This window comes from Prionailurus viverrinus, chromosome D4, assembly GCF_022837055.1.
Source record: "Prionailurus viverrinus isolate Anna chromosome D4, UM_Priviv_1.0, whole genome shotgun sequence".
Lineage (NCBI taxonomy): Eukaryota > Metazoa > Chordata > Mammalia > Carnivora > Felidae > Prionailurus > Prionailurus viverrinus.
Genome location: NC_062573.1, coordinates 55,556,644 through 55,578,225, shown reverse-complemented (window position 1 = coordinate 55,578,225; position 21,582 = coordinate 55,556,644). Strand labels below are relative to the sequence as shown.

The window sequence follows — 21,582 nt, the reverse complement described above, 5'->3', positions numbered from 1 at the left end:
GGTTATACTTTATCAAGTTCATGGGACTGTTGTACACATTAAATAAAGTGAAGTTAGGGGTGCTTCAATGGCTCAGTTTGTTGGGTGCCCGATTTTGGGTCAGGTCATGATCTTATGGTTTGTGGGTTTAAGCCCCGCATCAGGCCCTGTGCTGACAGCTCAGAGCCTGGAGTCTGCTTCAGATTCTGTGTCTCCCTCTCTTCTCTGCCCCTCCCCTGCTTGTGCTCTATCTCCCAAAAATAAATAAACGTTAAAAAAATTTAAAAGAATACTAAAACAGGTCTTGCAATTTATGAATTAAAAAAATTTATTATTAAAAAAAGTGAAGTTGCACAATACCACTTAGTATGGAACATACTTTTGAATTGTTTACACATAAGCTGAAGAATTAAAAACAAAATTAGAAGCTACTCAGTTACACTAATTGTCATTTAAGTGTTGTGCACTTAATACTTGATATAGCAGTCAGTCTAGTAAGGGATGTTAAAAGTAAGTTCATATCTTCATCCTGTTGTACCCCATGGTGAAGGTTTCTTGAGTAGGTATGTGACTAGCCAAAGGTACAGGACCAGAGGGCAAATAAAGTTCTACCACAGTTTCTGTAATTTTCACTGATTTTTTTCTTCATCAGAGAATGAACAGCAAGAGTGAAATACTTCTTTTTACATATATACAAGGTATGTTGTGAAAACATATTTGTTTACAAACATAAAAATATTTGGTAACTGTTTTGATAAGAAAATATAATGAATATTTTATATTACACCAAAAAATGTGTTTAGTTTTTTTTGAATTCCTTATCCAGAAACACTTGAAAAGGAAGAAGACAAATTATTTATCTTTACTCTCACATGGCTATGAAGAATTAAAAATGAAGAACATTGAAATAAGTCCAGAATAACCTCAAATATTTGGCCACATAGACTATTATAATCTTCAAAAGTAGGTGTAATAGTGAAGGCTTTATAAGCAGTTTTCAATCCATAAATACAGTAGGCATTTTGGTATTTTGGCCATTTGGAAAATAAAAGCTGCAGCATCAGTAAAGGTCTGAGATGTCCCAGTTTTGTGGATTCAATTCAGTGTATTTATTTATTTTTTAAAAAGTTTATTTATTTAGAGAGCATGTGTGTGCAAGTTGGGGAGGGGCAGAGAGAGAGAGACACACACACACAGAATCCCAAGCATGTTCTGCACTGTCAGCGCAGAGCCTGATGTGGGGCTTGAACTCACCAACCATAAGATTGTGACTTGAGCTGAAGTTGGGCTCTTAACCGACTGAGCCACCCAGGTGCCCCTCAATTCAGTGTATTTAAAGTTAATTGAAGTTGATATCAAAAATTTTAGAGATAGGTTTATTTACAGTGTCTTTTAGTGAACAAAGATTTTAATGTAATTGATTTTACATCAATTTACATGTACTGCACTGTGTGTTTAATGTCTTAAATTTTATCTTCTGGTTAACTACCTCTCTTGTTTAACCCTTTCATTGAGTTTTTAGTTTAGTAATGACGTATTTCATTTCTGGAGGTCTACCCCTTCCTCCCAGGTCTGACTCGCCATTCCAAATAGTTTATTTTATGAGCTTATCTTTGTGATTCCATATTTTATTTTTTTTAATATTTCATGTTCTTTAGTGTCTCTCTGGTAATTCTAATGTCAACTACCTTTGGTGGGGGCTGGTTCTAAATGCTTTGTCAGTTGTTTTTGCTAGCTTTTTCCAGTGTTGCCTTGCTTCCCTGTGTGTATAGAGGTCTTTGGTTGTATGCTTTGACTTGATCTTAATTTGTGAAAAATTTATAGATCTAAATGGAGGTTGCTTTTCTCCCAAGAGGATTGGGGTTGCTTCTGTGTGGAACCAAAGACACATTAACCTCAAACCCTTAATGGTCCACACTCAATTCAGGAGTCCAAAGCTCTCTGCAATCTTTTATTTGACTGGACATTTCTCTCTTTTTCTTCTCTGCCCTCCTTCTCATATTCATAATTACCTTTTTATAAGGTGAACAGCCTGCCTTTTTTTATGGTACTTTTGTTGCAGAATTTTAATTTATTTGTTTCTCTTTTAAAAAATTTATTTGTTTAAATTCAAGTAAGTTAACTACAGTGTACTATTGGTTTCAGGAGTAGATCCCAGTGATTCATCACTTACATATAACGCCCAGCGCTGTACCAACTAGTGCCCTCCTTAATGTCCTTCACCCATTTAACCTATCTACCTACACACTTCCCTTCCAGCAACCTCAGTTTGTTTTCTGTATTTAAGAGTCTCTTATAGTTTTCCTCCCTCTCTGTTTTTATTTTATTTTTCCTTCCCTTCTTCTATGTTCATCTATTCTGTTTCTTAATTTCCATATCTGAGTGAAATCATATGATACTTGTCTTTCTGTGACTGACTTATTTCGCTTAGCATAATACATTCTAGTTCCATCCACGTTATTGCACATGGCACCAGAAATTCTTTTGGGTCACTGAGTAATATTCCATTGCATATATATGTATATATACCACATCTTCTTTAGCTATTCATCAGTCGATGGACATTTGGGCTCTTTCCATACTTTGGCTATTGTTGAAAGTGTTGCTATAAACATGGGGGTGCATGTGTCCCTTCGAAACAGCATTTTTGTGTCCTTTGGATACGCATCTAAGTAGTGCAATTGCTGTGTTATGGGGTAGTTCTAGTTTTAATTTTTTGAGGAACCTCCATAGTGTTTTCCAGAGTGACTGCACCAGTTTGCATTCCCACCAACAGTGCCAAAGGGTTCCCTTACTCTGCATCCTTACCAACATCTGTTGTTTCCTGTTGTTAGTACTAACCATTCTGACAGGTGTGAAGTGGTATATCACTGTGGTTTTGGTTTGTGTTTCCTTGATGAGGAGTCATGTTGAGCATCTTTTCCTGTGTGTGTTAGCCATCTGGATGTCTTCTTTGGATAAGTGTCTGTTCATGTCTTCTGCCCATTTCTTCAATGGGTTGTGTTTTAGTTGTTGAGTTTGTTTCGAAACTTGTTCTACATTGGTTATTGTCTAGACTTTTATTTTTATGTATGTATGTATGTATGTATGTATGTATGTATGTATGTATATATGCTTATTTTTGAGAGAGAGAGAGACAGAGCATGAGCAGCGGAGGGGCAGAGGGAGAGGGTGACACAGAATCCGAAGCAGGCTTCAGGCTCTGAATGGTCAGCACAGAGTGCAGTGTGGGGCTCACCTCAGCAAGTGCACTCCTTAATCCCCATCACCTATTTTGCTCATCCCCCACCAGTCTTCCCCCTGGTAACCGTCAATTTGTTCTCTATAGTTAAGGGTCGGTTTCTTGGTTTGCCTCTCTCTCTCCTTTTATTCCCCTTTCCTCGTTTATTTCTTTTTTAAAAAATTTTTAATGTTTATTTAGTTTTGAGAGAGAGAGAGAGAGAGACAGACAGACAGACAGATTGTGAGCTGGGAAGGGGCAGAGAGAGGGAGACACAGGATCTGAAGCAAATTCCAGGCTCTGAGCTGTCAGCACAGAGCCTGATGCGGGGCTTGAACTCACAAGCTACGAGATCATGGCCTGAGCCAAAGTTGGATGCTCAACTGACTGAGCCACCCAGGCGCCCATTTGTTTTATTTCTTAAATTCCATATATGAGTGAAATCATATGGTATTTGTCTTCTCTGCCTGACTTATTTTGCTTAGCATAATACTTTCTAGCTTCTTCCATGTCCTTGCAAATGGCACGATTTCATTCTTTTTCATGGCCAGGTAAATATTCCATTATATATATATATACACACACACACACACACACACACACACACACACACACACACACATATTATATATATACATATATACATACCACGTCTTCTTTTTTTAACTTTTTAAAAAATTTTATTTATTTATTTTGAGAGAGAGAGAGAGAGAGCCAGCAGGGGAGGGCAGAGAGAGAGACAGAGGGTCCGAAGCAGGCTCTACACTGACTGATACAGGACTTGGACTCACAAACTGTGAGATCATGACCTGAGTCAAAGTTGGATACTCAACCGACTCAGCCACCCAGGCACCCCATATATCATGTCTTCTTTATACACTCATTATTCGATGGGCACTTGGGCTGTTTCCATAATTTAGCTATTATTGATAATGCTGTTATAAACATGGGGGTGCATGTATCCCTTTGAATTAGTATTTTTGTATTCTTTGGGTAAATACCTAGCAGTGTAATTGCTGGATCATAGGGTAGTTCTATTTTAACTTTTTGAGGAAAGGGGGTCTGTTTTAAAACTAATAAGTTTAGGGGCACCTGGGTGGCTCAGTTGGTAAAGTGTCCAACGCTTGATTTAGGCTCAGGTCATGATCTCATGGTTCGTAAGGAGATTGAGTCCTGCATTGGGCTCTGCTCTGGTAGCACAGAGCCTGCTTGGGATTCTTTCTCTCCTTCTCTCTACTCCTTCCCCACTCTCTCTCCCTCTCTCTCAAACTTAAAAAAATTAAAACGAATAAGTTTAGAGATGTGAGACATTTTTATGGAAAGGAAGAAACAAAAAGAGCTATAGTGTCACACACTGTAATTAATTTTAAAGCAGAATGAATTTCATTTGGGTGTAATTTATTTTTATTGTGTAAAGATCTGAAGGAAATCCTCAGTCTGTTTTAAAATGTGGACCATGAGCTTTCATTTTAGTTATGGAAAGGTACAATTTTCACTCATTACTGTGTAAAATGGATTGAAGTTTGAATTCTTTAAAGCACTAACCAAGTTTTATTTTTCTTTCCCCATGTGCATTACCTTTGAAACTTCAAGGGCTTGTTAAAGCCATATAAATTAGTGGCAGTAATTTACATTAGCCTATCTCTAAGTTCCTGGTGTATTAGTGGAGATTGGTGCCTGGTCTTTTGTTAGGTGTTGGCCGGACTGTGATAGGGTCATTAAAAGGGATGGTAAAAGCCTAATGAGGAAGAGCATACTCTTTTAAAAAATGCTTAAAATTTAGTATTTTTATTTAATTGGTTTAAGTAAAAAATATCTAAAAAAAAAAATTAAAAAAAAATACCTCACTGTAATGTCCTATGAGAAACAGTATGTAATAATACTGAGTTATAAAAATGGGACCAGCTCCGCTATTTCTCAAGGGATTGATTACAAAGAATTATGATTCACTAGACAGACAATACATCTACTACTGAGGAGACTGACTGGACTAATTTTCAAACAAGGAGGCCTGTTAAATTACTGAGTATCTTGCTTCCAACTGTAAAATGAGGATGTTTTGCCTCTGTTTTGCTAGCATGGGGATTATCCCAGTGCATTTTAGGTCTCTGCATTAATAAAATAATTACCAAGTACCTGTACAGTGTCAAAACTTGGTACTAGTTTTTTGGTAGATATCAGATATAAAGAAAATGTTATTTTTCCTTTTATCAAAACTTGTTTACCAATTTTTAAAATACATTTTGCATACATTGCTTTGTTTCTTCTTAATAATTTGATGAGGGATGTTATTAGGTGTAAAAGATGTCCCCAGTTCTGCAGTTGGTAGACTTTGAGAGAGGGGATTTAAATAGGTGCTAGCTATGTCAGCTCTTGTAAAGACCTAGAGCACAGCATCCAGTTATAACTCAATGACGTTTCTGTGTCAGAATATCGTAATTTGATTTCTCTGTATTTTTATTTAAAAATTTTTTTAATGTTTGTATTTATTTTTGAGAGAGAGAAACAGAGTGCAAGTGAGGGAGGGGCAGAGAGAGAGGGAGACACAGAATCCGAAGCAGGCTTCAGGCTCTGAGCTGTCAGCACAGAGCCCATTGAGGGGCTTGAACTCGTGAACCGTGAGATCATGACCTGAGCTGAAGTTGGATGCTTAACCAACTGAGCCACCCAGGTGCCCCTGTATTTTTTTTTTTTAATAACCTCATTTGAATCAGGGGCAGACCTGATAACGTTAGAATCTTTAATAATTCTTTCAGTATTTTCTCAGTCTTATAGCTTCTAGGTGGTGATTCTTATTTTTTTAATAGTTGGGTTTTTGAATAGAATGATATTTTCCCCTTATAATTCTTACATTTCAGAAATTTTTGTTGGTCATTGTGAATCCAGCTTAGAGTGGGGCATATGCCACTGAAACTCAGGAGAAAGACTGGGGGCTCATAATATTGTTTGGAAAGTAGCCCCATTGGGATAACATTGAAGGTGTTGAGGATAATGGCAGGAGATGGGGGGTAGGGAGAGAAACATGTGGTTGGATATTGACAATTTTGAGGACAGAATATAGAGTGATGGCAATGAAGATGCGGAAAGCCCTAAATGAGAGAGTGCCAGGTTAATGATTTAGGACTAATTTTGGAGAACAAGGGCTTTATGGTGAATTATTTCAGAAAACATGACAGACACAGGGTAAGAAGACAAATGGAGCAGGAGAGGGCCCAGGAAGCTGACTGGATGGGGTGATTGGAGTGGAGGGAGTGGGGATCTAACAGGAAATGTCTGCCCCAGTGGAGGTCAAGTGAATGACAAATATTGCTCAAGCACCTGCAGAACATTGTGTGGAGAGCTTTTTTTGAGGGGGATGGAATCTCAGAAGAGGCATTTGTCTATGAACTTGGGCTGGTGTTCAGACTTTCTGCTAAGACTCATTAGCTGTAAGCTTTGAATAGTTGGGCAAATTCTGACCTGTTATTGTTTGTATCTAGGGTCTTTCTGAAGACTGCTTTTATAGTAAATGAGTTCTGTTACCACTCTCACAAGTAAAACAGGCTTGCATTTTAAGCCTTACTAGTGTTTGTGTCGGATGACTGTACCCGTGGGTGGGAATAATGGGAGCTTTATATGTTTGCCTGTCCTGAATTTTAGCTCCTTGGATATTTGTTGAGGAGGCTGAGAGAAGGGGATGATACATTGTATTTTAAGATGATCAGAACTGGAAGCATAGAGTTTAGAAATGATGGCTCAGGAGTCAGATTTAGGTTTATCTTTGCCACCTACTACTAGCTAGGAGTATTAGTTTTTCCATTTGCTCATTTGGGTATAATGTTACCTATTTTACAGGATTGTTTTGAATAGGTATAGTGTGTATGTATGTGCAGTATAATGGGGTAGAGTATGGCACAACAACTTATGTAAATGACAGACTAGATGTTCTCCTTGTCTAAATCTGGACTCTTAAGTGTTTCAGCAGAGCCTGTCTTTGGTGGTGGTTAGTTCAGTCAATAGTAGAGAACACAAATTGGAGAAGGAATTTTGAAGCAGTAAGATTTATTTTTAGTCTCAATTATACCAGTTACTCTTAATATTTTAATAAGCTCTTTAATTGAAATGATATGACTTTTTATTTTAGCAAAATAAATTAGGTTTCAGCATCGTGGTAACCTTGGCCTTACCTAGAAGAAAGTGCTGCAAACATGTTATTTGCCCACTAATGGAAAGAACCAGTAGTAAATTTCACAGAACCTTTTTTTTTTTTTAATCACTTATCTCCTTGTTGTTTTGGAGGCTTGCCAGTAAGATATACTACAGAATAGTGGAGGTGTTCATTTCGTAGGTTCTAAGAAATAATAAGTGTTATTCCCAAAGGCTTTGTGTCCTTTAGACCATTCAGTACTCTGAGTAACTCTGGGAAGTGCTGCAGCTCTCATGTTTTCTTGAAGAAAGACAGAAGCTCAGGAAATCTCAGTGATTTTTACCTTGGTCAGTGGCAGAGCTGGGGCCATAATCTGGGTCTTCTCTCAGCATGCTTTCTCTACCTTTTTCCTCTCAGACCTGCATGTCGAGGGATGTCAAGGGATTCAGCCTTAGTTATTTCTGAAAGATAATGTCAGAAATAAAGATAAGAATTCCCCAAATGTAGGAATTTCAGAGAAATAGTTTGTTTGTAAATTCGCAAGCTCATTCAGTTTAAAATGATTTCTGTAATATGTTGTTCATTTATTACTTCAGATTCATTGCCTCAGTAATGACTTTCAAATAGGAATCTATTATTAGAGTGATTGGGCTGAGGTCTGATTGGACTAGAGTTAAGAGGCTGCATCACTATAAATAGAGTGAGATAAAACATTTTATAGAATTTGATTTAATTTTTATGAAGTCTCATAAATTGGAACCTAGGATTTTCTCTAAAAGGATACTAGTTTTGACCAATTTCCAAATAGCAGACTTCCCACTGTGGAGTTTTAAGCTGTAGATAGAGTGGCTGCTTAGGGAAATTTGGGAATTAAATTATTTCCCTTGGGACTTTTAATTATGTTACCTGAGGCAGAGCTTCATTAACTGCTGCATCAATAATTTTGCTAACCCAAAGCTTGAGGAAGTAAGATTAGTACACTGATTAGAGAATCATCTAGAGACCAAATTAAAACAGAACAACCCTGAAAGTTTTTAGTGGATAAGGTAGATCTGTGTGGTCATTGGCATAGTTATTGGAGAAGGCCTTACTGTTATACAGAAATGCATTTAATGCCCCTCTTTAATAGCATCATAAGGAGATTGAAATGGATTTACAGGCATTGCAGTTTCCTCATGATTTCATAGGAATGATCCCAATATCTGATGCTTATGTGTGGTTATGAGAAAGGCATATAGTAAAAATACATAGTTTGTAAAGATTTTAAGCAGTTGTGAGTTATAATTGAATAATTTGGTAAGTTCTAATAAAACTAGAATCTTTTCCTATCACCAAAACTCTGGTATCAGTGATTCTATCCTTGTCTCTGTATCATCACCATTATTGCTATAAAACTACATTATTCCAGCAGTTTTACCAAAGTCTGGATAAGGATTTTTTTTATTATTCTGTATTTAAAATTTCCCATTGACATAAGAAGTTAATATTTATGCAGCCACTCTGGAAAACAGTGTGCAGGTTCCTCAAAAAATTAAAAATAGATCTACCCTATGACCCAGCAATAGCACTGCTAAGAAGTTACCCATGGGATACAGGAGTGTTGATGCATAGGGGCGCTTGTACCCCAAGGTTTATAGCAGCACTTTCTACAATAGCCAAATTATGGAAAGAGCCTAAATGTCCATCAACTGATGAATGGATAAAGAAATTCTGGTTTATATATACAATGGAATACTACGTGGCCCTGAGAAAGAATGAAATATGGCCTTTTGTAACAATGTGGATGGAACTGGAGAGTGTTATGCTAAGTGAAATAAATCATACAGAGAAAGACAGATACCATATGTTTTCACTCTTATGTGGATCCTGAGAAACTTAACAGAAGACCATGGGGGAGGGGAAGAGGGACAGAAAGTTAGAGAGGGAGGGAGGCAAACCATAAGAGCCTCTTAAAACCTGAGAATAAACTGAGGGTTGATGGGGGGTGGGAGGGGGGGGTAGGAGGGAGGGGAGGGTGGGTGATGGGTATTGAGGAGGGCACCTTTTGGGATGAGCACTGGGTGTTGTATGGAAACCAATTTGACAATAAATTTTATATAGAAAGAATATTTAGTTGAAGGAGCAGTAAAAGCACAATGATCTGTGGTTTAGAAGTGCTAAGAATTTTTCCCATAATTATAGTGGAATTTTTAGGAAATAATGTATCACATGCTAAAGTTGAAATGCATAGGGATGAGAGTGGGAAGGCAGAAGATATATTTTACTATTAGTATCTTGAGATGATGTCTGATGTTGAATATGACTTCTAAGCTAATGTACAAATAAATAATTTAAAAAGAAAAAACTACCCCCACCCTCAAAGAAAAGGTGTGCCAAAAATGGAAAGCATACTTCAGATCATAGTCTTTGAAGCAATGATTTTTTGCTAACAACAACTGAGGGGTGGAGCCTTAACTTATACTTCCATTTGGAGTCAGGAATTTTATTGGTATACTTTCATACTAATGTTCATATAGAACCATATTATGCTAGTAGTAACCTTGGATCTTTAATAATTGATATATACATACATATATTACCTGAATAATGATTGCTTTATTTTTCATTTCTCAGTGAATTTAAGTGTACAGTATGATAATTTTGGCACATGACAGTTTGATTAATAAATGCTATTTTTATTAGTTTATTAACATTTGATTTTTTTTCCTCTTTCTCCTGGTTCCAGGGTGTGGATGAATGGAACATAGCTCGCCTAAATACGGTCTTGGATGTGGTTGAGGAAGAGTGCGGTATTTCTATTGAGGGTGTAAACACCCCTTATCTCTATTTTGGCATGTGGAAAACCACATTCGCATGGCACACCGAGGATATGGACCTCTACAGCATTAATTATCTCCACTTTGGAGAGCCCAAGTCTTGGCAAGTTTCATGTTTAATATTCATTTGCTTAGGAGTTTTGAAATTTGGGTAATATGAACCAACTGAAGAGGATTTTTTTCGTTTTATCTGGTGAATTCAGATTTATATGAGGTGAAATTTTTTGAGTGTAATAATTGATTATTTTCCACTCTGCCCATGGTTTTACTAAAAACCATAAAGCTAGTGGTGACTTGTGTATCTAAAGTGGCTTGCATACCATTTTGTGGGCCATGGGTTGATAGATACTGTAGTCTTGAAGAATTTGTTAGGCATTGTTACTTTTTTGAGCATTTGTTAGAAGATGTGCAGGAAATAGTTAAGAGTGAAAGTTGACCTCATGGATGTGTATCCGGTAATCTTAATGATCTGGTCCAGACTTTTCTAAATAAATGACTAGTTTAGGAGAGGAGGGATGAATTCAGGAAGCCTATCATCGCTCTTTGGTTGATAGGCATGGGGAAAAGAATGTCATTGTTAATACGTGTTCTTAACTAGCAGTTTCCTGTGTTTGTGAGCCTCTTTCCTCATATTTCTGAGCAACGACTTACAGATGTACTGCTTTGTAAAATACATCATGTAGTACACACATATGTAATCGTTAGTTTGTCAGTCACCCTGGCCAATTTCATGTTTTGAACTTGTTTTTGTGGGTTTTAGTCTTAGGGGAGTTTAAGCATCAATTCTATTTTCTGTAATACATGGACATGCAGGAAAACACAGAAGCATACAAAGCATCACCTTGACCAACCCAGGGAAGATAATGTTTCTGATGGATGTGAACATGATAGGATGCTCTTCAGGTGTTCGTGTCAGCCCAGTAGCTTTCTTGCCTCCAAGTTAAAGATAATGGTCTGTTTTCAAGTTCTCCTGCTGATTAAGGATTGAGATGCAGTTATTTGGGGATAATCTCCACACCCATTTTGCCATTATTACTTGCCTTTGACGTTTTATCATTTGGTGAGATGTGAAGTTGTAAGCTTTCTCCAAAAAACTCAAATATAGCAAAAATTGCTAATGATCAACAATGGCATTTAGTTGGAAGGCAAGTTTTAGGTGGAAGAGGAAAGTTCTTAGGACATACAAGAAAAATTCAGACAGTTCTGATTTGTTGTGTTCTGATTTGTTGTTAAGGAGTCCCTTAACTCCACAACAAAAGTTAGGGGAAAGGCTGTTTAACTTTTTTTTTCTTAATAGAAAATTTATTATCAAATTGGTTTCCATACAACACCCAGTGCTCATCCCAACAGCTGCCCTCCTCAATGCCCATGACCCACCTTCCCTTTCCTCCCACCCCCCATCAACCCTCAGTTTATTCTCAGGTTTTAAGAGTCTCTTATGGTTTGCCTCCCTCCCTCTCTAACTTTCTGTCCCCCATCCTCTCCCCCATGGTCTTTTGTTAAGTTTCTCAGGATCCACATAAGAGTGAAAACATATGGTATCTGTCTTTCTCTGTATGACTTACTTTACTTAGCATAACACTCTCCAGTTCCATCCACGTTGTTACAAAAGGCCATATTTCATTCTTTCTCAGGGCCACGTAGTATTCCATTGTATATATAAACCAGAATTTCTTTATCCATTCATCAGTTGATGGACATTTAGGCTCTTTCCATAATTTGGCTATTGTAGAAAGTGCTGCTATAAACATTGGGGGTACAAGTGCCCCTATGCATCAGTACTCCTGTATCCCTTGGGTAACTTCCTAGCAGTGCTATTGCTGGGTCATAGGGTAGATCTATTTTTAATTTGTTGAGAAACGTGCACACTGTTTTCCAGAGCGGCTGCGCCAGTTTGCATTCCCACCAACAGTGCAAGAGGGTTCCCGTTTCTCCACATCCTCTCCAGCATCTATAGTCTCCTGATTTGTTCATTTTGGCCACTCTGTCTGGCATGAGGTGGTATCTCAGTGTGGTTTTGATTTGTATTTCCCTGATGAGGAGTGACGTTATCTTTTCATGTGCCTGTTGGCCATCTGGATGTCTTCTTTAGAGAAGTGTCTATTCATGTTTTCTGCCCATTTCCTCACTGGATTATTTGTTTTTCGGGTGTGGAGTTTGGTGAGTTCTTTATAGATTTTGAATACTAGCCCTTTGTCTGATATGTCATTTGCAAATACCTTTTCCCATTCCGTTGGTTGCCTTTTAGTTTTGTTCATCGTTTCCTTTGCAGTGCAGAAGCTTTTTATCTTCATGAGTTCCCAATAGTTCACTTTTGCTTTTAATCCCCTTGCCTTTGGAGATGTGTCAAGTAAGAAATTGCTGTGGCTGAGGTCAGAGAGGTTTTTTCCTGCTTTCTCCTCTAGGGTTTTGATGGTTTCCTGCCTCACATTCAGGTCCTTTATCCACTTTGAGTTTATTTCTGTGAATGGTGTAAGAAAGTGGTCTAGTTTCATCCTTCTGCATGTTGCTGTTCAGTTCTCCCAGTACCATTTGTTAAAGAGACTGTCTTCTGTCCATTGGATATTCTTTCCTGCTTTGTCAAAGATTAGTTGGCCATACTTTTGTGGGTCCAATTCTGGAGTCTCTATTCTATTCCATTGGTCTATGTGTCTGTTTTTGTTGCAATACCATGCTGTCTTGATGATTACAACTTTGTAGTAAAGGCTAAAGTCTGGGATTGTGATGCCTCCCGCTTTGGTTTTCTTCTTCAATATTACTTTGGCTATTCAGGGTCTTTTGTGGTTCCATATGGATTTTAGGATTGCTTGTTCTAGCTTTGAGAAGAATGCTGGTGCAATTTTGATTGGCATTGCATTGAATGTGTAGATTGCTTTGGGTAGTATTGACATTTTAACAATATTTATTCCAATCCATGAGCACGGGATGTTTTTCCATTTCTTTGTATCTTCTTCAATTTCCTTCATAACCTTTCTATAGTTTTCAGCATACAGACCTTTTACATCTTTGGTTAGGTTTATTCCTAGACATTTTATGCTTCTTGGTGCAATTGTGAATGGTATCAGTTTCCTTATTTGTCTTTCTGTTGCTTCATTGTTAGTGTATAAGAATGCAACTGATTTCTGTACATTGATTTTGTATCCTGTGACTTTGCTGAATTCATGTGTAAGTTCTAGCAGACTTTTTGGTGGAGTCTATCGGGTTTCCAAGTATAATATCATGTCACCTGCAAAAGTGAAAGCTTGACCTCATCTTTGCCAATTTTGATGCCTTTGCTTTCCTTTTGTTGTCTGATTGCTGATGCTAGACCTTCCAACACTGTTAAACAACAGCGGTGTGAGTGGACATCCCTGTCGTGTTTCTGATCTCAGGGGGAAAGCTCTCAGTTTTTCCCCATTGAGGATGATATTAGCTGTGGGCTTTTCATAAATGGCTTTTATGATGTTTAAATATCTTCCTTCTATCCCGAGTTTCTCGAGGGTTTTTATTAAGAAAGGATGCTGAATTTTGTCAAATGCTCTTTCTGCATCAGTTGACAAGATCATATGGTTTTTATCTTTCTTTTATTAATGTGATGTATCACATTGATTGATTTGCAAATATTGAACCAGCCCTGCATCCCAGGAATGAATCCCACTTGATCATGGTGAATAATTCTTTCTATATGCTGTTGAATTCGATTTGCTAGTATCTTACTGAGAATTTTTGCATCCATATTCATCAGGGATATTGGCCTGTAGTTCTCTTTTTTTGCTGGGTCTCTGTCTGTGTTGGGAATCAAAGTGATGCTGGCTTCATAGAATGAGTCTGGAAGTTTTCCTTCCCTTTCTATTTCTTGGAACAGCTTGAGAAGGATAGGTATTATCTCTGCTTTAAATGTCTGGTAGAATTCCCCAGGGAAGCCATCTGGTCCTGGACTCCTATTTGTTGGGAGATTTTTGATAACTGATTCAATTTCTTTGTTGGTTATGGGTCTGTTCAAATTTTCTATTTCTTCCTGTTTGGGTTTTGAAAGTGTGTGGGTGCTTAGGAATTTGTCCATTTCTTCCAGATTGTCCAGTTTGTTGGCATGTAATTTTTCATAGTATTCCTTGATAATTGTTTGTATTTCTGAGGGATTGGTTGTAATAATTCCATTTTCATTCATGATTTTACCTATTTGGGTCCTCTCCCTTTTCTTTTTGCCAAGCCTGGCTAGAGGTTTATCAATTTTGTTTATTTTTTCAAAAAACCAACTCTTGGTTTCATCGATCTGCTCTACCGGTTTTTTAGATTCTATATTGTTTATTTCTGCTCTAAATGTTATTAATTCTCTTCTTCTGCTGGGTTTGGGGTGTCTTTTCTCTTCTGCTTCTATTTCCTTTAGGTGTGCTGTTAGATTTTGTATTTGGGATTTTTCTTGTTTCTTGAGATAGGCCTGGACTGCAATGTATTTTCCTCTCAGGACTGCCTTCGCTGCATTCCAAAGCATTTGGATTGTTGTATTTTCATTTTCGTTTGTTTCCATATATTTTTAAATTTCTTGGTTGACCCATTCATTCTTTAGTAGGGTGTTCTTTAACCTCCATGCTTTTGGAGATTTTCCAGACTTTGTCCTGTGGTTGATTTCAAGTTTCATGGCATTGTGATCTGAAAGTGTGCATGGTATGATACTTATGAAGGGCTGTTTTGTGACCCAGTGTGTGATATATCTTGGAGAATATTCCATGTGCACTCGAGAAGAAAGTATATTCTGTTACTTCAGGATGCAGAGTTATAAATATATCTGTCACATCCATCTGATCCAATGTATCATTCAGGGCCCTTGTTTCTTTATTGATCCTGTGTCTAGATGATCTATCCATTGTTGTAAGTGGGGTATTAAAGTCCCCTGCAATTACCACATTCTTATCAATAAGGTTGCTTATGTTTGTGATTGTTTTATATATTTGGGGGCTCCCGTATTCGGCGCATAGACATTTATAATTGTTAGCTCTTCCTGATGGATAGACCCTGTAATATATAATGCCGTTCTTCATCTCTTGTTACAGCCTTTAATTTAAAGTCAGTTTGTCTGATATGAGTATGGCTACTCCAGCTTTCTTTTGACTTCCAGTTCTCCATGCCCTCACTTTCAATCTGAAGGTGTCCTCAGATCTAAAATCAGTCTCTTGTAGACAGCAAATAGATGGGTCTTGTTTTTATCCATTCTGATACCCTATGTATTTTGGTTGGAGCATTTAGTCCATTTAAATTCAGTGTTATTATTGAAAGATATGGGTTTAGAGTCATTGAGATGTCTGTAGGTTTCATGCTTGTAGTGGTGTCTCTGGTACTTTGTGGTCCTTGCAACATTTCACTCACAGAATCCCCCTTAGGATCTCTTGTACGGCTGGTTTAGTGGTGATGAATTCCTTCAGTTTTTGTTTGTTTGGGAAGACCTTTATCTCTCCTTCTATTCTGAATGACAGACTTGCTGGATAAAGGATTCTTGGCTGCTTATTTTTTCTGTTCCTCACATTGATGATTTGCTGCCATTCCTTTCTGGCCTGCCAAGTTTCAGTAGATAGGTCTGCTACTACTCTTTTGTGTCTACCTTTGTAAGTTAGGTCCTGATTATCCCTAGCTGCTTTCAGGGTTCTCTCTTCATCCTTGTATTTTGCCAGTTTCACTATGATATGTCTTGCAGAAGATCGATTCAAGTTACATCTCAAGGGAGTTCTCTGTGCCTCTTGGATTTCAATGCCTGTTTCCTTCCCCAGATCAGGGAAGTTCTCAGCTATGATTTGTTCAAGTACACCTTCAGCCCCTTTCTCTCTCTCTTCTTCTTCTGGAATTCCTATGATACGGATATTGTTCCGTTTGATTGCATCACTTAGTTCTCTAATTCTCCCGGATTTTTTTTTATCTCTCTTTTTCTCAGCTTCCTCTTTTTCCATAATTTTATCATCTAATTCACCTCTTCTCTCCTCTGCCTCTTCAGTCCCTGCTATGGATACCTCCATTTTATTTTGCTCCTCATTTATAGCATTTTTAAGTTCCTCATGACTATTTTTTAGTCCCTTGATCTCTGTAGTAATAGATTCTCTGCTGTTCTCTATGCTTTTTTCAAGCCCAGCAGTTAATTTTATGACTATTATTCTAAATTCTTGTTCTGTTATATTGCTTAAATCAGTTTTGATCAATTCGTTAGCTGTTGCTACTTCCTGGAGTTTCTTTGAGGAGAATTCTTCCATTTTGACGTTTTGGTTAGTCCCTGCAGTAACTCCAAACTGCAGGGCAGTTCCCCTGTGCTGTCCTGAGAAACTTGTGTTGGTGGGCAGGGTCACAGTCAGACCCCAACCCACGGCTGAGGCCACAGTCAGACTGGTGTGTACCTTATCTTCCCCTCTCCCAGGGGCAGGACTCACTGTGGAGTGGTGTGCCCCCTGTCTGGGCTGCTTGCACACTGCCAGGGTTGTGGTGCTGCTTCAATAGGATCTGGCCAAGGGTGTTTTAGATGGGGTGGATCTGAAAGGTGCACAGGGGCAGGAGGGGGTGGCTTACCTAGCTTTACCATGGGTGGTACCCTGCGGGAGGGGACCTGCAGCACTGGGAGTGAGGTAGGCCCCTTTGGAGGGATGGATCCACAGAAGTATAGCATTGGGCATTTAAGTGGTGCAAGCCAGTTGGGTGACAGGAACTGGTTCCCTTTGGAATTCTGGCTGGGGGATGGGAGAGGGAAATGGTGCTTGCCAGAGCCTTTGTTTCCCCACCAAGCTCTGTGTTTCCGGGACTCAACAACTCTCTCTCCCGGCGTCGTCTCGCCCTCCCTGCTCTCTGATAGCAGAGCTGTTGACTTTTAACATTCTAGATGTTAAGTCCCACTGGCTGTCAGAACTCACGGAATCTGGCTCCTCCGCTTTTGGAAACCAGACTTCAGGGGCTCGGCCTTGCCCTGCGGACTGCTCCTCCACTGCCCTGGCTCCCTCCCACTACTCCGTGTAGCACGCACCACCTCTCCGCCCTTCCTACACTCTTCCGTGGAACTTTTGTCTACACTTGGCTCTGGAGAGTCTGTTCTGCTAGTCTTCTGGCTGTTTTCTGGGTTATTTAGGCAGATGTGGGTGGAATCTAAGCGATCAGAAGGATGAGGTGAGCCCAGCATCCTTCTACGCCACCAACTTCTCCGGTTCGTTTCACTTATTTTAAAGGTATTTTATTTGCATATTTCATTTGATAAAGTCTTAGCATTCTGCTCTCTTAATGGAATAAATCAAAATCAAACAGTTTTAGCAGGTGGTCTAGGACCCAGAGAGGCTTTTGTGACAGAATGGTATGATGGGACTATTCATGACAGAGGTGTTTCCTCAGGGCTGGTTTTGAGAACATGCTTTAGATCCTGTGGGTTTCTGTCATATTTCTTCAACACCACTGTAACGTCTCTTGGAATGTCATCCTTTAGTACTTTGGGGACTTAGCTTTGAGAGACTTGGAGAGATATTTTAAGGAATCCATAGGCATTTGGGCTGTTTCTCAACTGCATAGTTACCTCTATGCTCTTTGTGACATTCACTTTTAGTGTGAACCAAATTAAATGAAATGGATAAATTCAACATGTTGGTAAAATCTAATGTATAGGCAACTATGTACTATATATTTTCCAAAATCTGAAAAGCTAGTAGCAAAACTTTTCTGGAGGTGTTTTAGAAATCAGTTAATGAGAATGCCTGGAAACAATAATTTGAGACTTTCCTATTAGAGGAGTTTAGATGATATCTCTGCTTTCTTATCAAGAAAGATGATCTCCCCACCCTGTCTGGGGAACAGGATTATATTATCTCCTAAAGATCATTTAGGGGAGAGTATTCTGATCAGGGAGAAGACTGATTCTAGAGTCTTGGGTCTTTGCGAAAGAATACCACTGTTCATGAGTGATAATAATTATGCCCATTTTCAAAGAATTTCTTTCTGCCAGCATCTATATTTTCTGTAGTTAATTACTCTATTAGTTATTATAGACTCCATTATATGCATTAATGGTAGATTTATAATATCACTATTATCTTCAACCTTGACTATTATTTATAATGATAAAATAATAAAACACAACAGTGAGTTATGACTGCTAATCTACATTCCATTTTCTAAGATAACTACTGTAGGAAAAGAATTATATAAATGACTCTAAGGCTATTTCCTGACAGATTTATGAAAGATTATATTAGTTCAGCATAAATAATTTTGAGGTAAATTCTATTATTAAAATTCATTTTAGTACTCATCATAATACATGTTAAATGAGTTTTGAATGATGGTAGAAACAGTACAAATTCATGTAAATATTGGGAGGTGGACAGTGTCTGTTGGCAGAACTTAGACTCAAGGGACCAGCAATCTGGGCTCTAGTCCTTATTCTGCTGGTAACATTTGTGGCTTTGGCCAAATAACTGTACTTCTTTGGAGCTCAGTTTACTCACCCACAAAATGACAAGGTTAATCATGATAATCTCTGATGCTCTAATTCTGTGATTTGTGATCAGAACCATGGGAATATTTCTACTTACTCTGTCTATAAAATGAGAAGATGAGGAGGTGACATCAGGTTCTCTATGTGCATGTGTGTACATGGCTGGTTCCCTTCAGCTGTCTTCACCTTGTTGAGTTGAATGTGGGATGGTTGCCTTTACTTTTCTCCAGGGAATGCCCACACCTGTGCTTGACATCTCTGACCTGAGCAATGTGTCTTCCTTCTTCTAGCCTTATAGGCTGTTGTTGAACTTCAACTTCTGCTACTAACTACTTTTACTACTTCTCCTCCTACCCCTCCTTCTACTGCTGCTTCTCCTCCCCCCTCCTACTTCCGCCCCTCCTCCTCTCCCCCTCCCTGTTTCTACCCACCCCCCTCCCCTGCTCTTCTTCCCACTTCTCTTCTTCCCGTCCCCCTTCTCCCCCTCCTCCCCTCTTCCTTCTTCCTTTCTACCTGCAGGCATCAAGTTTTGGAAATGATTATTGTAAAACTGCCTAAGATTCCCTCCTTAATTCCATGTCTACACTGGTCTCTGCTGTCTTCTGCCTGTGTATCCCTTAGTTATTGCCTGAAGGCCTTCTGGACTGTGCGCTGCCCCTACCTTAGACACCTGTTTTTGTACTTTTAATGTGCTTCTGACTACCTCCTTGCCCTTTCCTGTGTCTGTCTTGAAGTTGGGGTCTGTGTCTATTTGCCTTTGAATCATCAGCACTTAACAAAGAGTCTAGCTATAGGACTGAGGCTCTGTAATTCTTGTTTGGATTAGGAGAGTGTTAAATTGTTTTGGAACAATCTGTTTAGGGACAGACAAGGAAATATATAGAACATTTTATAAAGATTTTTTTTTTTAATGTAACTGTTAAGAATACGCAGTTTCCTGAGATTTCTGAGTAGCTGCAGATATGCACAGCTCCAGATGGAAGCCCTGAGACATACTTTGCTGGACACTGAATGAACATGGAGCTATGCTGAAGAGACTAGAGGAGGTGATGATTTATTTAAACATTTTTGGTGTAAAGGTTTAAGGGAGAAAGAATGTTTTAAATAAGCAGATAGAAAGCTGTTTTAGCAGTTAGTGGTAAAGTATTTATTTTCTTCGAATGAACATTGACTTTGGAGACAGAAGACCTGTTTTAAAATCTCAGTCTGTCACTTACCAGCTGAATAAGTTAGGGCAAATCATGAGTTTCCTTAACTGCTGATCGGAGGCATGATTTATCCACTGCCTCTATAGGGTTGCTAGGAGAGTTCAGGGATATACTTTGTAAAAGAGCTTTGTAAACTGTAAAGTACCATACAAATATTTTCACTTACTATTATTTTAATAACGTTATGAAAATAAATCTTTTTTTTTGTCATAGTAATGACTCAAAGCCATAACTTGGCATGATGTATCTATATATAATACAGTAGGGGTTTCAAGGATAAATACAATATAATTCTTCCTTTCAAGTGTTATGTGTGATAATGTTAATTACTGGAGGATATAGAATTTAGATGGTACCTTGAATCCTTCTTCCGGAGACTGTCCAAACACAGTGAATATGAGACTTTCAGATTTATTCAAGTATTTTTTTAAAAGAACAAAGAAGGTGGTGTTACATTGATCTATGCATGTTTAATATATATCTTCTCCATCAAAATGTGAGCTCCTAGAGAAGGGGACCCTGTTAGTTTTGTTCACTAACACATATCCCTTGCCTGGCACAATATCTGGCATGATTGTGGCACACAGTACTCATGTATCTGGCATGATTGTGGCATGATTGTGGCACACAGTACTCAATATTTGTTAAATAAACAGCTTTATGGATGAATTTCTTACTGAGATTTTTTTCTTTAAACACCTAATGCAGAACATTGCTTTAGGGATTGGATAGCCTGATAATATTCAATGATACATTGAATTAGCAACCCATGGTATTAATTCCTACTTATCCACTTGGTAAATTTAGACTCATTAATATATTCTATTTTTAAATGTTAAGACTAATTGGATAATGGTGACAGCTGTATCCTTTTTGATGGTTTGTATAAAAAAAATACTCTTGGAATTAGTTTGTTTCTGGTTTTAATTACTATTCCTAGGGAAAATTGCCCTGTAAATAGGAAAAATAGACTTGCATAAATACTTTATCTAGTATTAATGAAATTAACTGCGTAAGTTATTATTATTTTTAGGCATATGGATGCATAGTTTTTTAAAGGTATTATTAAAAAAGGTGTAAGAAATTGGAAATCTGCTTAAAAAGTATGGTGTTTATTTTGTACTTAGCTACTGATTATATTATTAGGAAGAAAAGGGTACAGTGATAAATGGTATCAAAAATTATTTGATCAAATGGACTATAGTTTACTTAAACCTGAGCCTGACTTCCAAATAAACACTATTGTACAGGCACACATACACATGCTTGTGGTCCAAACATTGAGTCTTGTAGATGCCTGCTCAGCAGAGTTCCCTAAAAGCATCTGTGAGATCTAGTGTTTGCAATTTTCAGAGCAAATCTCACTGTTTTCACTGAAGTAATGTGATGTAATGCCTTTTTACTAACTGATCCGTAAGTGTGCATTCTCATACAGGAACTCTGAACTTACATTAAGTACTCTTGGTATCCCTGGAAGACAGAGCAGGGGCTTGTAAATTCCTCCAGGATGCCTCTTATTGTTGGTACTTTCACTTAAAGTTATCATCGTCACCTACAAGAGCCAGAAAAATCCCTTCAAATGAAAAGAAATTGCTGAATCAAATCCATAACTCTTAGGGAAAAATAAGATTGTTAATGCAAATTTATTTACTTTGGAGTTCACGGAAAACAAACATTAGTGCTGTAAGTTTTGCACATTACCATGGCAAATGTTGTAGTTCAACAGTTACTTTGCCTAGCTTATCTTTTTCCCCATATTTCTTCTCTCCTTTTCAGATGGTTTTAATCTTACTGTTTAGATAGTA

The 21,582-nt window shown here is 38.1% G+C and overlaps 1 protein-coding gene across 16 annotated transcripts in view; it reads left to right on the top strand.

The window, feature by feature from the left end:
* Positions 1 to 21,582, top strand: part of KDM4C (lysine demethylase 4C) — a 444,753-nt gene that overhangs the window by 72,025 nt on the left and 351,146 nt on the right. For 13 of the 16 annotated variants that reach the window (XM_047829319.1, XM_047829318.1, XM_047829309.1 and 10 more), the window contains one exon: positions 10,051 to 10,244. The exons of 2 other annotated variants lie outside the window; for them this stretch is intronic. In XM_047829319.1, coding sequence (XP_047685275.1) covers positions 10,051 to 10,244 — 194 coding nt within the window. Of the gene's footprint in view, positions 1 to 10,050; positions 10,245 to 19,040; positions 19,616 to 21,582 lie in introns of those variants that run through there. One more of the 16 variants, XM_047829322.1, reaches the window with a different exon arrangement.